The 16301-nt window shown below is 36.2% G+C and overlaps 2 protein-coding genes and 1 long non-coding RNA gene across 7 annotated transcripts in view; 2 read left to right on the top strand and 1 right to left on the bottom strand.

Annotated features, from left to right (window-relative positions):
* The first annotated feature begins 254 nt into the window (after nucleotides 1-254).
* On the top strand, nucleotides 255-7217 carry LOC100539390 (DNA repair protein complementing XP-G cells). The gene is made up of 6 exons (XM_010728623.3): nucleotides 255-410; nucleotides 1825-2038; nucleotides 3422-3566; nucleotides 4611-4811; nucleotides 5600-5684; nucleotides 6570-7217. The coding sequence occupies exons 1-6, from the start codon at nucleotides 336-338 to the stop codon at nucleotides 7107-7109; spliced, it is 1260 nt and encodes a 419-aa protein (XP_010726925.1). The 5' UTR covers nucleotides 255-335; the 3' UTR covers nucleotides 7110-7217.
* On the bottom strand, nucleotides 3694-5067 carry LOC109363838. Of its 2 annotated transcripts, none has more exons than XR_004162514.1 (3): nucleotides 4976-5067; nucleotides 4652-4789; nucleotides 3694-3924 (listed from the first exon to the last, which is right to left on the bottom strand). It is a non-coding gene; the product is annotated as an uncharacterized LOC109363838 (long non-coding RNA). The 2 variants fall into 2 exon arrangements; XR_002109670.2 differs by having other exon boundaries at nucleotides 4941-5032.
* Nucleotides 7218-7315: 98 nt separating the features above from the next.
* LOC100540008 (protein-lysine methyltransferase METTL21E-like) overlaps nucleotides 7316-16301 on the top strand; it is a 31651-nt gene continuing 22665 nt past the window's right edge. Inside the window, exons 1-2 of one of the 4 annotated variants that reach the window (XM_010728625.3) lie at nucleotides 7316-9473; nucleotides 11203-11316. In XM_010728625.3, the coding sequence (XP_010726927.1) occupies nucleotides 11247-11316 (70 nt within the window). In that variant the 5' untranslated portion in view covers nucleotides 7316-9473; nucleotides 11203-11246. Of the gene's footprint in view, nucleotides 9474-11199; nucleotides 11317-13169; nucleotides 13259-16301 lie in introns of those variants that run through there. The other 3 variants (XM_010728624.3, XM_010728626.3, XM_010728627.3) reach the window with 3 other exon arrangements.

Raw genomic sequence — 16301 nt, 5'->3', positions numbered from 1 at the left:
GCAAAATACTTTTCAAGAAAAACCATCAGGAACTTTTTCATAACTTTAATATATTTACTTAAATTCTGTAGGGCATTTTTTTTAAAGATGACAGTTAAACAATATCTGAAATCAGGACAAGTGTCCTGATGAGGAGACCTAGGTATGATCTTATAATTTACTGCATAAGAGAAGCTATGACAGTTTCCTGACATGAATTAATGGAGCTTATACTACTAGTTGTGGGCATAGGTATTATTAGGTAAACTGTAAAATGGTTGAAATGACCAAAAACTTGTTTTATTTTTCAGGAAGAACTAGAAGAATTAGAAAATGACCTTTCTGCTGAGCAGGAAATGCTTCAGTCTCAAAAACAGCAGCAGGAGCGTGTTGCTTCTTCTGTAACAGGACAAATGTTCTTGGAAAGCCAGGTAATTCACTGAATCATTTCAATTTGATACAATATAAGACTGCCCTCCCACCCCTACAGTCAAATGTTTTCCTTTTCTTCCTCTTAGGAGCTTATTTTCTTCAGTCTGCTTGATTTTTAAATATTTAAAGTACTGAGATGAATCTTCAAGTCCAGGAATTTTAAGTAGATGGTATAACACTATAAAATAATAATAAAATTATGAATAAATCAACATTTTTAAAGCACGAGATTTTTAAGTATGGATCAATTTGATCTTTTTAAGGAATCTCACCAATAACATTTGCATAAGCCTGCAGCCTCTGTTTGATTATTCACATTGAAAGGATAATCCAGCCTAATGCAAGGACTACTTGAATACAGTGTCTCTGAGATGATACAACATAGCAGACTAGTAATGATATCTATGATGTGATAAAATTATTAGAATAATTTCTGAAACATACACAAACACTTGTATTTTCTTTTTTATAAAAATTTCCCTTTGTATAAAAGGGATAATTTGTATGGTTATAAAGTGATGGAAATTCTTCTTTCCTGTGTACTTACTCGTATTGTTTCTTCAGATTTTTTAAGGGTTAATGGATTGTGCTTTGTAGTATTACATATCATATAACGGTATTGCACAATATATGCAGCACTTAGATGCATGTATTAGATATATATACACATTTTTATTTTATATATATATGTGTGTGTGTATATATATATACACACATTTACCAAATATATACTAAATAATTTATATTTTAGGTTTTGCAGTGATTGTTACATCTAAACTGGGAGCAGTGGTATAAATGGAAAGTATAATTCGTAGAGATGAAGTAGTCCAGAACTGTGTAAACCTGGTGTGTGGGTTATTTAACTGAGGATGAATAATGTATTATATAAAAGCAGATAGTGTAAAATATATCAAAATACATGTATACCAAAACGTTATCCTCACAGAATGAGTAGTCTGCCTTCTATTAGTTGCTTGATACACATATTTCTCATATACTTTCTACTACTTCTGTGAGCTAAGTTGAAGACTAATTTTTTTCTTTTTCAAACCTGCATCTCTTTTTTTCATGGACACCACATAAATGTATTTGTAATGTATGGACTTTTGTCCATGTGAAAGTAGTAGTTATAGAAAGAACGATACTTAATTTTTTTGTATAATTAAAATAGGAGATTCTCAGTCTCTGTAGTAACAGTGTGAACCAGCAGTGCTTGACTTGCGTGGCACTATCTGCCTGAACTAAGTAGGACTTTTGCCTTAACTGTGCCTAGTACTTTTTAGTGGAAATTAAGATTTGCTGTGAAATATTAAATACCTCCTAATTGTGAATTTAGCTTTTTTGAGTCATATGTTAGTATATTACGATCCGTTTTTCAGATGAAGTATTGACTGTTTTGTCTTCATCCTACAGGAGCTTCTCCGCCTATTCGGCATTCCGTACATTGAAGCTCCTATGGAAGCAGAGGCACAATGTGCTATATTGGACCTCACTGATCAGACCTCTGGAACAATCACTGATGATAGTGATGTTTGGTTATTTGGTGCACGGCATGTTTATAAAAATTTCTTCAGTCAAAACAAATATGTGGAATACTACCAGTATGTTGATTTTCAAAACCAGCTGGGTAAGGGCCAGTGATCGTAGATACAATCTTTGATAAGACACTTTTGCCATGTATCTTTCTGAAGTTGGATTTCCTACAGAAACAGATAACACATGCATAAAATGCAACGTTCCTTGGAAAGTTTCTAAAGACATTCAGTTGGATTGCTGTTTTTATTGCCAGATGGAAATTTATTTTGGATATATTGACACGTAATGATTAAAAGGGGATCCAATGTACTATGTAAGAAGGTTTTTCAGTTAATATTGACAGCTTTTTCTTCTTATTGTTCTTGAACTTCCTAATCAGATTATTGCTAATTATGTTGAGCTGTTGAGCTTTAGTGTTATGTAGTATATTGGAGAAAATATGCATAAATGAGACAACAATAATAATAATAATAAAACAACCTATAACTCTTTTGAAAGTCACTCTGACGCTTTTAGGATATGGTCTTTGAAATCATATTTTAATACCTTCAGTATGTGAAATTCAGAATGCAGTGGAAAATGTATCTGTTTTCTTTTCTCAGAAAAGAGAAGGCTATTATTTTACTTATTATTACTTATTTTAGATATGCCACTGTAGTTTACTTGGGAAGAAGTTCTATAAAACCACACACGTGAATTTTAGTCGATATTAATGTAATAAACCAGATTATTTATTGGAAAAAATACCCATCATCTATCTTCATGACACATTCCTCTGCAGTTTAATGCATTGAAAAGTAGTATAGAGTGTAAAAGTAGTATAATTCTTTCTTTCTTGACAGTTGTTGAATATCCCGACTAGCATTCTGATGTGTGCTAAGACACACATCCCTCCTTTTCTCCACAGAAATTTCTTTTTTTATCTAAACTCCTGAAGCTAGTCACTGAAAATCACTCTGGCTTTGGAAAATCTTACTGATTACCATGTAGAAATGGTCTAGTCATTTCTTCTTCTTTCTAGCTGTTTCAGAGGCTCTTTTAGTCTGTCGGTCCAGTTTGGGAACTCTTCATATTATGGAACTGAGGACTTGAATATTTTTATTTCTGATTTAGGAGTTATTAAATTCAGGTGAGCATTAGGTGAGAAAAGGATGGAAAAATGTATGCGTATAAATACATGAGAAAAATATGTAAAATAATCTCTCTTCTTGAAGGCCACTGAGGAAATCTGAGTTTCTACATTGTAGCAATTTAATTTAGGCAAGATATGCTAAGCTGTGCTTAGGTAGCAAATGCAGCTATGGTGGTTGAGGTAACAGTATATTAACGCTGCTCTAGAATATAATTTAGCAAATCCAGATGTTTATGCATGTACATTTCTTTTGTTGTTTGTCTTTCAGAAAATACAGTATTTTTAATTTGTAAGAATGAGGAATCCAGTGGCTATATTTGGTTTACACACTTTCTTTTACAGGGTTAGATCGAAGCAAGTTAATTAATTTGGCATACTTGCTTGGAAGTGACTACACTGAAGGAATCCCAAATGTTGGCTTTGTAACAGCGATGGAGATCTTAAATGAATTTCCTGGGCATGGATTGGAACCTCTCCTAAAATTCGCGTATGCTTTGCTGAATTTTGTTGCTTTTCTTTCTTATTTTTCTGCAATATCAATGTTAGTGAATATACTTTCTGCTACTTAAGTATACAACAGAACATATGACCATCATCAAGGAGGCTAACTTAACTATAAAATATGTAACTCCGTTGTATCGGTACTTGAAATGGCAGGTAATCAAAACGATGTGTTGATGCAGCAATTACAGCAAGACTAGTGAAGAAATAGAGCAGCTTTAAAACTGTGCAACTGCCTCCAAGTTCATTGCAGAGCTGGATCCCTAGTGGAGTCAAGGTTGTTTCTTCCTGAGCATGTGAGAAGGTGCTGTAGCTTGCCCATAGAGAAAAGAGACTTGATGAACCTGGAAAGAGACAGACAGGTAGGCTGTGGGGAAGAACAAAGTTTGAAGTGTGCCAAGCCAATTGTATTGGCAATTGTGAGAATCACAGACTCATAGAATCTTTTTGTTGGAAGGGACCTTAAAGATAATCTAGGTCCAACTCCCCTGCTGTGCATAGGAACACCTTCCATCCCTGTAGACATTCAGGGCCAGGCTGGATGTGGCTCTAGGCAGCCTGGTCTAGTCGTTGGTGGCCCTGTGCATAGCAGGGGGTTTGAAACTAGATGATCTTTGAGGTCCTTTTCAACCCAGGCCATTGTATGAATCTGTAATGCCACTAAACCAGGTTGCTCAGACTGGTTAGAAGTTTGTTTTTGTTTGTTTGTTTGATCTCTGTTTTTTATACCAAAAAACTCCAAAGAATGATTGTTACATGCGGGGTATCCTTCCATTTGGCTTCTTAGGTGGAATCCAGGTAATGTTTGCTACCTTGGCTGACAATGCCTGTGTTTACTGTATGTTTTGTCCTTTTTACTTTCAGATTCTTATGCCTGTTTGTCCATTTCTATTTGAAAATCTCCTACCTCATACCTTGCAGTAGCTGAAGTAGGGAGTCTGATTAAAGCCATTTAGGATAGCACAGTGGCTCTTGGCATTTCAAGTTTACATTTTATGGGAACAAGTGAATACTTTTCTCTGTTTTTCAGTGAGTGGTGGAACGAGGCTCAGAAGAATAAGAAAATCAGACCTAATCCACGTGATACCAGAGTCAAGAAGAAATTGCGGGAGCTGCAGCTTTCTTCAGGTTTCCCAAATCCAGCAGTGGCAGAAGCATACCTGAAGCCTGTGGTGGATGAGACAAGGGGCTCATTCACCTGGGGGAAGCCTGATGTAGAGCAGATTAGAGAATATCCTTTTACTATAAGACAGGAATTGCTAGCTAAAAATACTTAGGTTAAAGATCATAAGGCTAGCTAGTGTCTCCGTAACAGTGTGTCAAATTCTTAGCATCTCACTGGTGTGGGAGACCTCCTTACCCCATCTGAATGTACTTTCCTACACTGATACTAACTCTAGAATTGAAAAAAATGTAGATATATGTGCTGGTATTTGAGGCTGTGCTGCCCTTCTGCTTCACTCTGAATGCAGGGTCTTACAGCTGAACTAACTTGTGACATCATAATTCTGTAACTGTACTGTCACAAGTAGATTTCAAAACCTGTTTATTCACCACATTCTTTGCAATAATGCCATTTCTCACAACAATTGTAGCTTGAGCAGCTGTGAATTGTTGAAAAGTAGATGGCAATGCATAGAGAGTTAATAGTATTTTAAACAGTAAACCAAAGTTCCAGTGTTTGTAAGTGTAACAATAAGGTTTATTTATAGATGTTGTGTTTTATGACAGTGCTGCATAGCCAAAATGCACTTTTTCTTTATGAAGACATGCTTTTGGAAATGCTGATGTTAGAGTTCTGTAACTAACAGAGATGTAATGTCATGATGAAAATACATAGCATAACACTAGAATCATCCACATAACTTAGTTTTAATAACTTAAGATATTTTATGTTTTTGTAGTAGTGAAATCTCTGAAGAAACTTTCCTCTAGGCATTGATTATTTGAGAAATTTCTATTTTGTGTTTACAAAATAGTAGCAATAGCCATTTTGTAATGTTCCTTAGCTTTCTGCATATTCTGTAAAGATCACTTTGGCTGGACTAGGACAAAGACAGATGACATCCTTTTGCCTGTGATAAAACAGCTAAACTTGCAACAGGTATGGTACAGAACCATATATATCTTAAGGCTAGCTGGAAAAATGTAAGAATCATTTTGAACTGAACAGCAAGGCTATATATTTCTCAGAAACTGGGATTTGGGCATTTTTTATCTTACTGTATATTTATATTTTAAAATCTTTAAATGATTCCCTAGATTTTATTTCTTTATGATTGGCTTTATTGTGAGGCATTTTACTTAATTTCAGTGGTTGCAATTTTAATACTTGATATAAAGCTTTATCACGTACCTACCTCAAATCCAGGTTGCAATTTGTTTTCTGTGCTGGACATAAATAGAACTACAAGTACCAACAGTACATTTAGTGCTTTTAAAAGACACTATGTTGTCTCTTAAAATGATTCATAAGAATGCCCCTAAGATTTTAGTAAAGTGAAATGGACCGTTGGGTACCACACTCATTCTTTAAGGAGAAGTGCAGAATGAACCATTTATCAAGAGCCCATTTATAATATTACTGTTCTTCACCAATAACTGTGCTGTGAACTTTCATACAACTTTAAAGTGAATAGTGATGCATGCTGTGATACTCTGAAAGTCGGTGGTAAAATGGTTTACTCACATTCTTTTCTTTTGCTATCAGTGAGTTGTAGTCTACACCAATCTTCTAGGCTCTCTCAGTCAAAGGAGTGAAAAGTACCACAAAGCAGGTTAAATCTATATACTTTCAGGCTGACTAGAGCAACCACTGGAAGCATCTGTCTCTTAGCCAATTTTGTGGATAATATAGAGGACTATTCTGATTTCATTACTCTTTATCCTGTTTTAATTTATAATGCTTTGTACAGTAACTTAACTGACTTTCTGTCACAAAAACATCCAAAGCTGTTTCACTGTTTTGTTTTGTTTTGTTTTTTTATAGACTCAGCTTCGAATCGATTCATTCTTCAGATTAGAACAACATGAAAAACAAGCTATTAAAAGTCAGAGACTACGTAGAGCTGTGAGTTGTCTAAAGAGAAAGGAAAATGATGAAATTTCAGAGGCTACTGCTGTTATGGAGAAAGAACTTAATCAGCACAAGGGAAAGAAAGGGGGAAATGCTTCAGGCTGCACAGATCATCAAGCCGTGGTGACAGAAATCGAAAGTGGGAAGAAAAGAAGGCATTCAGATTCCAGAAAAGTACATTTATTTGGAGGTGGTTTTGTTGGGAGTTTGCATCTTTCAGAAACTTCTAGTGACTCCTCAGCAGAAGAATCAGAAAACAGAGATTTAGACAAGAGCAAAAGAAGGAAAATTGCCTCTAAAACAGAGACAGCAGACCACAAAAAGAGCTACAGTAGCTCAAGTAGTGAGGATGAAGAATTGGGAAACATGATTTTGGTGACTGCCAAACCTGTATTTAAGGGCAGAAAACAAAAATCACAGAGTAAGGGAGGAAGAAAAAAGAGGAGGTCTTAAAGGAAAGAAGTCATGAAAAGACAGACTATATAAATGGGCTTTATTACTTAAACTCTGTAAGTATTCTCATTTTTTGGTATAAAAACAATAAATTATCCTTATCAATCATGCATTTGTTATGAATTGTCTTTGTGTCCAGAATTTAAATAGGGATTTTAAACAAGAAAAAAAAAAAACTTTCTTCACAATTGCTCAAAAAAGCTATACACTGGACTTCATGTAACTTTAAGTTTAGGTTCAAAATTGTATCTATTCATTTGCATTCTCACTGAGATAAAATAGCTATTAAAATCACATGCAACCTGTTGCTCCCTGAACTTCAAACTTACATAAAACCTTGTAAATGAGTTGGTTTATTTCTAGATATTGAGAGAAAGGAAATAAGTTCAATTAGTTTTGTTTCCCTTATTCTCTAAATCATGCCTGCTCAAAGTAATGTTGATTATTGAATTATTTGTGGTGCAACATTAACCCTCATAATATGTCATGGAAAATAGTACAGTAGAGTAAATTCTGATAAGCAATTATAGATTATACATTCTGAATGTAAATTACATCTTACTAGACATGGAATTATTTGAGCATAGCCACAGACAGCATTTGTTTCCAAAAGTGATGTTCAGAAGTAGTATGGAGGTTTTCTTACAAGTCCCTTAGATTTTACCTCAGAGCATTTATGTGGGTGTGTGTGAAATATTTCCACTTGCTTTCCTGCTCAAACTCTTTGGCATATCAGTTGCTCTTTCTGTTGGTCCTCTCTGTAACTGTCTTAATTCGAGCCAGATTTTTTTTCTTTATTCTTGTATCTCCACACGGCAGGATTCTGTCAGCCTGCACCCCACCCTCTACCCAGCACTTCCCTTCCCTGCCCACCCTTGCTTCAGTTTCATCCATGGGGAGGTTTTTATTAAAAGTGCAGGGGCTTCTTCCTGGAAAACTATTTAATTGCTAGTGCTTCAACAACCCAGCATATAGATCCACTGATTGCAGCACTCTTGTCAGGTTATCTTATGAGATAAATAATTTGTTAAATCCAGACTTTCTTTTTCCCTCACCTCCCTCTCTGATTATAGAACTTATTTATAGCTCCTGTGGGTTAAGCTGGAAAAAGTGATTGCTGCCAATCACACGCATGTTCTTACATTACATTTTAGTCCTTTTTGCTTTTTGATCTCTCAGTTATTATTTGTTTGTAATTTCTCACTGTTTCGTTGCCTGAAAGTCAAAGTCCATGCACCTAAGTTGTGAAACATCAGCCTTTCCTGAAAGGATTAAGGGTTGAGGTGAACTAGGTAGGATTTGGTCCTTCTAGCTGCAAAGAGTCTAATGTATAATGGACAGTGTTTGCTGGGTGAAAAATATCCCTTTTGATAGTACTTTAGTAAAAGGTTGTCACATTATAAGTGTATTCTCAGTCTGGACAGCCAGTTTACAGCTTTATTTTGCAGATCACTTGAGCGTTGCTGTTTTAACTCTAAAGGGTAGATCAGGCCTTGTTTTGTTTAATAGCTTCTACATCTAGCTTAATAGAAAGAAATATAGAAATAGAAATATGATAAAATACATCTTTGATTTGTCAGGATTGTTCAGTATTCTTGTACAATAAATTATTATTCTGTGTCACTTAGAAACATCAGCTGAGGTGGGAATCCAATTTGGCTGAAAAGTGGTAAAGAAGTAGTTTGTATCCTGAACAGATTGTATTCTAAACAAAGAGAGGTCTTAAAATTACTTCCATTTGTTCCAGTGGCAGTGGTTGCAATCTGTTGAGCGAATCTACATCTTGTATATATGAAAAGAGGACTGATGCATTTGTATTTATGTACATTGACAGCTGTCTGAATTGAATATTCAACTGTAGGTTTTGTACCTTGCTGCTGCTCTGCGTTTTTTTATGAGTATGTGTTTGCATATTTACAAAATGCACTCCTTCTGCTTTGTAAATTGGCCCTTTGTGCTTGGAAGAAGCCTTTATCTGTGAAGAATTACTTTTTGTTCTTCAGTTACTTTTTAGTGACAATGAGAAGTTACTAAAACAGTGGTATTGTCTTGTTACTGCCAAAACTGCTTGGAAGTTGGTTACTTTTTTGGTTGGAGCTCCCCTGACTAGGTACCTACTGCTGTTATGAGATCTTCTGTACCCTTACATAAAATAGCCATGGTGCCTTGTGCCTACTTTGGGTTCCTGCTGCAGCTGTCAGGATTTATTACTGCTGCTGGTGTGGGGATGTTGGCAATACGTAATGCACACTTCAGAACTTTTCTATCTGGAACTGCCTGGCAGCTAACTGCGAAGCAAGCAATTTGACAAATAAGGACTTTTGTTTGAGTGCGGTCATTAGGAACATAGAAGCAGAGATTCAGGTAATGTTAACTGAAACACAGTCAATGTGACTTGCTGTGTTTTGCTCCAATTGTTTTCTATCGTTTGCCTTTCACTGTGTAAGTCAGTAACTGAACTGTTCTGCACCTGTGTGTTTTTAGCTGCTGGTAATACTACTGAATTAATATGCTGAAGTCAGATGGGTTGTGTAGTTCTGTATAACTTAGAGTATTTTTAGAAGGGGAAAAGAGTGCACAGAACTAAAATAGTTAAATAAATAAAATAAAATTTTTCCTTTAAGACTGATTGATCTTACAGCGCAGCATTGCTTGTACTTCAGAATACTGAAGGATTGATAATCAACCCATTGCTTTAATCTTCTAATAGGAAGAAAAGTTGTCTTTTTTATACTTATGAAGTAGATGATAAGCTGATAAATGTCTGTAACACTGCTTCACACTCCTTTCTAATGCTCCTTGGTGTTCTGAATATAGACTCAATGATTTTCAATTCTACTCAGTCTACATTCTCTGTTTCCCACAGTGTTGTTACTATTGCAAAGTTCATAGATGGACATAAATGCAGTAGCAGTATTTTTGTTTAACGTGCTACAGTACTGTATAAAAGCCAGCTAACTTACTTTTCACCTTGAAATAGGTTAATGGCTGCTGGCATTGCTGTGATAAGTTTTAACCCCTCTGCCTTTTGTAGAGTAACATTAACAGTGTATCATGTATCCTTTCTATAGCAAGACAGGGTTGTTCCTGTGCTATTCACTTTCATCCTATGTCTGGAGAGAGAAGTCTGGCTGAGGCTTTGCATGGAGAGAATGTTTCTTTGATATTCAGCCCCTACAGTTTTACTATTTATCTATTTATTTATTTATAAAATTAACAGATTCCTTCCTCTTTTGCCTTGTTTATCCCTCCTGGGTGTTTTGGTATCTCTGTGCTATTAATTGTATGGTCCCTGCAACCATTCCTGGAAAAGGAAAAAAAAAAAAAAAAAAAAAAAGGCAAAACACACACACACAAAAACAGTCAATTTTTGACATTGGATTGTAACACCTTTAACAATTATTGGAGCACTCATTATTTTTTTTTTTCCCTTTAAACTCGGTGCTTTTTTGATAATAAAGCACCAAGAATTTGAGAACACTGGTTGTCTGATTTTCTGCAGATGCTGAACATTGCATTGTTTTTTTCTTTTTCTATCACACTATGCTGCAGGTTCTTGTTTAAATTTTGTCATGCTTTCCCTATTACATTTTTCTGTGTATGTTCTGTATCTGTACATTTGCACATACATGTTCTGTTTTGTGTGTTGTTGATAGGTCCTGGTTACTACTTATTCTTGTGTACCACTTTTACTAATTGGTTATTCCTTCCTTTCCAGGCTAGATCAAACTACATGAGCTGGTGCTATTTTTATTTTCCTTCAAACATTTGTTGCTACCTTCCCATTCAAACAATCATAAGCCTTCTAGTCTTGATTTGAATTGATTCTAATTTTTAACCACTCATAAAATAATTTTAAACATTTATCAAAGCATTCTTTTTCTTTTTTTTTTCCCCAATATACATTTTTCCCTCTTTGAGAGTAGAACAGCTAAACTTGCTACTTCTGGCTCTTAAATGCTCTGATATTCATATTTGTACATACAATACATGTAATACAAGTGACATAGCATAACAAATGCAAACTCTGCATGTATGTTTAGATGTTGCATTGGGAAAGAGGATGTAAAGCAATTTTATCCATTTTTAGCAGGTAGGCAGGCTTGTGCTTATCTATCCGTGGTCTTCTGGCTTAGGATGGATTTGACATTGTCACAACATAATCATCTGCATAATGAACAGAGAAGAAAATTAGAAAGACAAGCAGGTAAAGTGTTTATTATTTCACCATCTTTTCTTGTTATGCTTAGGAATTTTGTTAAGCAGAAGGAACAAGGCACCTTGCTGACAGTGAGCTATCTTACTTATTTCTCCTGAAGAATTGTGTTTATGGCACTTGTAGAGAAAATGCAATAGATAGCGCTGTTGTAATATTCTAGCTATGTAGTAAATATCTGCTATGCCAGCAGTCTGTGGTATGGTGATTTCCTACCAGTGTCTGGCAACTTGCCGCAGCTATTTGCCTGTGATTAGTTCCAGGGAATGAAGCTGTGATTGAGTTATTCAGAATAAGTTTGTTTGTCAAGTTACAGTTAGGCAGGATTAGTTATTACAAGCCCAGTTTCTGTGTAGATAGCTTCACAGCTGATCTTAAGAAGGACTGTTAGCAGCTTTAGTTTTTTTTTCCTAAGTAGATTTTAAGCTGCTCATTTTCAAGATCCAGACACATCGGGAATAGAAGAGATTTGATTGGACTGAGATTTAAAGCAAAAATGCCCCCAGAACATTAAAAGCTGATATCACTCAAGAAAGTGGCTGGTAGAGTTTGGTATAGATTGCAGTTACAAAGTCCCTGTTTTGCATGCCCTAATCTGCAGAATTTCTTTAATACATTTCCCTTTCCTATTGTGTAATCCTGACTTGAATGAAAAGCTCAAGTTGATCCTATGTGTGATGAGGCATGATTGGGGTAAGAAATATTTATAAGTATTAATATTAAAAACCTAGCCATTAAAGACTGAAATATTGATGACTCTTATTACATTGTACGCAAGAAGGCTGAGTTCCAGTTGCACAGGTATTGCTATGCTTCTTCAAGTTTGGATTTCTAATACTGATACTTTCTTCATGCAGGGTTTAGGGCAAAGAGCAGTGAGTCTACATGTAATTACTTAAGCTTTTGAATTTTTAAAATAAATTGAATTCTGGGACATAAGATTGATTTATGCAGAATTGGTAGGTAGCACAGAATCCTTAAATCAAATGCAGAAATTTATTCCTTTTAGCCAACAAACTTGATAGCAATAGCAGGTTGCTCACTTCTCCTCTCGTAACACTTGTTAAAGAGGATAAAGAGACACCAATGGAAAATGGCACATCTTTACAGTTTCACAGTTTAATCCAACATCAGGCTTTAGTATATCAAGTTCCATTCCAGATTCTGGAGGGAAGTGTGTTGAGCCTACTGCATGGAGAATCACTGCTTCACTCCCCTCAGCCTGTACATTCCTTGTTCTCATTCTTTTCCTCTGCCACATTCTCCATTCCCATTTTATTCACTTTGCCCATCCAGGCTCAATCTCTGTTTCTTAGGATTTTTGCTCCGGTTCAATGTTTGAACTCTTGGTATTTGCTGTCCCACCAGCCCATTCTCCTTTTATTCACTGCCATTCTCTCACAAGGCTCTGTTATCTCAACTGGCTTGTCACAAGTTCTTTAGATTAGAACTTCTTATCATAGCTCATGATTACTATTACTACCAGGTTCCAATTAATGTCTCTTTTCTTTCCTCTCATGACTTCTCTTTCTCACTAGCTTTTACTCTCCTTTGCAAAACATTTTCTGAGATCTGACTGTACCACTGCTGCCTTTGTTTCTTAGGACCTGAAATTACTTTGCAAGATTTATATTATTTACATTCACCCCCAAATAATTTTATCTCTGAGACAAAAGGAGAAGAGCAAGTTTGCAACTTGTCCTTGACACTTCGTCGTCTCACTTTACTTGGCTGGGGCCCAGTTTTTAATCCAGAAATATCTGAGAAAATGCTGACCTGGTAACCTTCACATATCTTCCAGAGCTTTATAACAGTCATGCTCCTTCTCTTCCCCTGCTCAACAGATGTCCTCGTCGATGGTGATTCCTGTCATCATTTCAAGTCTGGTTGAAGTCCAGAAAGATACCTTAAATGGGACATGGTTGGAATTGAGGCAAGTGAGAAGCAGCCTAATCCTGTAACTTAGAAGTTAAGAAGTTATGCTGGGATGAGAGTGTGACTTAGTGTCTTATTTCCATTTCCTGGGTTACTTCTAAGGACACTTCTTACCTTCATCTTCTCCTTTTGCTGCAGACCCTTTTCCCCTGACTATAGAGCCCAAGTTGGACTATTCAGAACTGAGTGCCCACTTTCTAGCTTGGCTTTTCCTTGCTTGTTGTTCTTCTGGACACAAATCTCATAATCCTTATTTCCTTATGGCCCGTCTTTAATGGTGGTGGAGAGGAGGGAATCCACTTAATTCTGTAGAATTGACAGATGAGTGCAAGGAGTGAATTTTACTCGATTTCTCTGCTTTCAGAGTGCTTAAAATGCTAAAAGATTCTTTATAGTGGACTTTGCAATTAGTGGGTTAAAATTAGTGCTGGTTAAAAAGTCAACCTACTTATACTATGTATAAGTGACTCATTTACTTCCACCTGCCTTCCCTTCTCTCATCTCTGACCTGGGCAGGCTGGAAAGTTGTGTAGAGAGGAACCTTATGAAGGCAAGTGTGAAATCCTACACCTGGGGAGGAATAATTACACACACGTACTGATGGAGAGGAACTCTGTAGAGAAGGGCCTAGGTGTTCAGGTGGGCTACACATTGGCCATGAGCCAGCAGTGTGTCCTTGCGACCAAGAAGATCAGTGGTATCCTGAGGTGCATTACAAAGAGTGTGGACAGCAGGTCAAAGGAGGTGATCCTCCCACACTGCTCTGCCTCGGTGAATCCGCATCTGGAGTACTTTGTCCAGATCTCGGCTTCTCAGTTCAAGAAAGACAGGGAACTTTGAACAAGGGGGAACAGGCACAAACTGGAACACTGTTAAGGACCAAATGGGACGTGACAAACATAGAAAGTTCCATATGAGCATGAGGAAAAGCTTCTTTACTTTGAGGCTTACAAAACACTAAAAAAAGCTACCCAGAGAGTCTGTGTAATCTCTGGAGATATTCAAGACTCACCTGGAAACTTTCCTATACAACCTACTGTAGGGAACCTGCTTTAGCAGAAGGGTTGATGATCCCCAGATATCCTTTCTAACCCCTTCAATTCTGTGATTCTGTGTATTTTTTTTTTCCCCTTAGTTTGAGTTATGTTTCTATACTTAAAAAACAAAAACAAAAAACTAACCCCCAAACCAACAACAATAAAAAAAAAAAACACAAACAGAACAAAAAAAACTTTTTTCCATTAATTGTTATCTCAAAAATATTTAAAAAAGATATAAAAGCAGTACATTTGGAAGTTGTGTCATTAGTTAACAATATTCTTCGGCTTCGCTGCAGGATCAACCCGAAATATCAGAATTCAAATTTTATCCCTCATAGCTGAAATAGCTACATTTCAACAATTAATGAACTATTTCTCTGTGACCTCATGAAAAGCTCAAGTATTGTCATGGATTGATGTTGTTGGGTAACTTTCAGGTCCTTTCTTCAAAGAAATATTTTAGAAACCTGAAAATATTGATAGGGAAAATTGGCAGACATTATGTTGGAGTCCCTTCTGTTGCACTGGTACATGGATTCTTCTGGCATACTGTTAGAAGAAAATATGAACTTCCAATGACACAAAGCCTTTTTGACCAGGCAAGATAAGAGATGTGGAAGATGATGTTAGACAGTAGTGTCTGAGTTACTCATCCAGATTACTCCTATCTATCAGAAAATTTTCAGTCACCCTGTTATAATGCATAGTAGAGCACATAACATAGAAAATAGCCTACTTTTGCAGTCAAAGGGAAATCATTTAGTTATTATCAGCAATTATATAGATGCTGAGCACAGGCCTGCAGATATTTCCAGTGGCAGACAAACATGGTTATGTAATAAGTAACGGGTACATTTGAATTTATTATATGTTCATGAGATAGCCTAACCACAGTACTTCTACTTTCAGCTTTCTAATGGTTTTAGATGACCCGTGACTTGTATGAGGCTGCAATATCAGTGACATGAGTTTCATGTTAAGAATGCACCTTTAAAACCTGGATAAATCCACTACTGGAGAGCATAGCCTGCTCTCATCTCCTTGCACTCTGTACTAAGGGCATTTTGTCTCTTGGCTGAGATTAGGCTGCTCGTGGGTTACAGTTTTGTATTTCTACATTTCCAAGTATGAAGTTTCAAGCATTATATTACATTGATGTAATACATGAGGTTAATCTATATAATATATCTTGTCCTTGCCATCACTTCAGCAGGTAGAGCCTGGAGTGAATAATCATCACCATCCTCATAGGTAGGCATGAAGACAGAAAAAATTAACTGGGTAATTTAGATTAGTGAATTTTCTTGATTGATATTTTGATTTATGTTCTTAGAAAGGTGCAGGTTCTGGAAGGTCAAGGGGATGGTTAAATTTCTCTCCTGTTCCTTTCCTTTCAGTGTCCTTAGGCTGCAATGGATTGGAATGAAATAGAAATAGATTGGATGGAAATGAAATACTGAAGTGATGTCACCTGGAATTTGGGGACTGTTCTGTGATTCAAGATTGAATATGTTTCCATGGGGCTATCTGTAATGTTTACAAGACAAGGACTCTGACTGCTAGACATCAGTAACTCAGAAAAAATTATGAGGCTTCAGTGTCCCTTAGAAGTACAGGCTAATGTAGATCAGGGATGAAGTTCTTCTGGGCCCTTAGAAATACCAATATGAATTTGCAGGGCTACATTTTGAGGTTTCCCATCAGTATAGTATTTTTGTATGTATGAGAATGTAACTTCTATCCTGTAAGCTTTTACAGTTACAGAACTAGTTGCAAATCTGCTCCCTTACAGATCTTTCTGTCAGTTTCTTCTTGGCATTGGTATGCATGGATATACATTGCTATTACATCTATAATATCTATCTCATGTGTAGTTGTAAAAATATTTCGACGTACAGATCAAAATGCTAAGTCTTCTGTGATTCTTTACTGTGAGGTTTACAGAGCACTGGAACAAGCTTCCCAAAGAGGTTGTGGAGTCTCCTTTTATGGAGATATTTA

Source organism: Meleagris gallopavo, chromosome 1 (genome assembly GCF_000146605.3).
Source record: "Meleagris gallopavo isolate NT-WF06-2002-E0010 breed Aviagen turkey brand Nicholas breeding stock chromosome 1, Turkey_5.1, whole genome shotgun sequence".
Lineage (NCBI taxonomy): Eukaryota > Metazoa > Chordata > Aves > Galliformes > Phasianidae > Meleagris > Meleagris gallopavo.
Note: the sequence above shows the minus strand (reverse complement) of the source record. Positions and strands in the feature narration are given on the sequence as shown.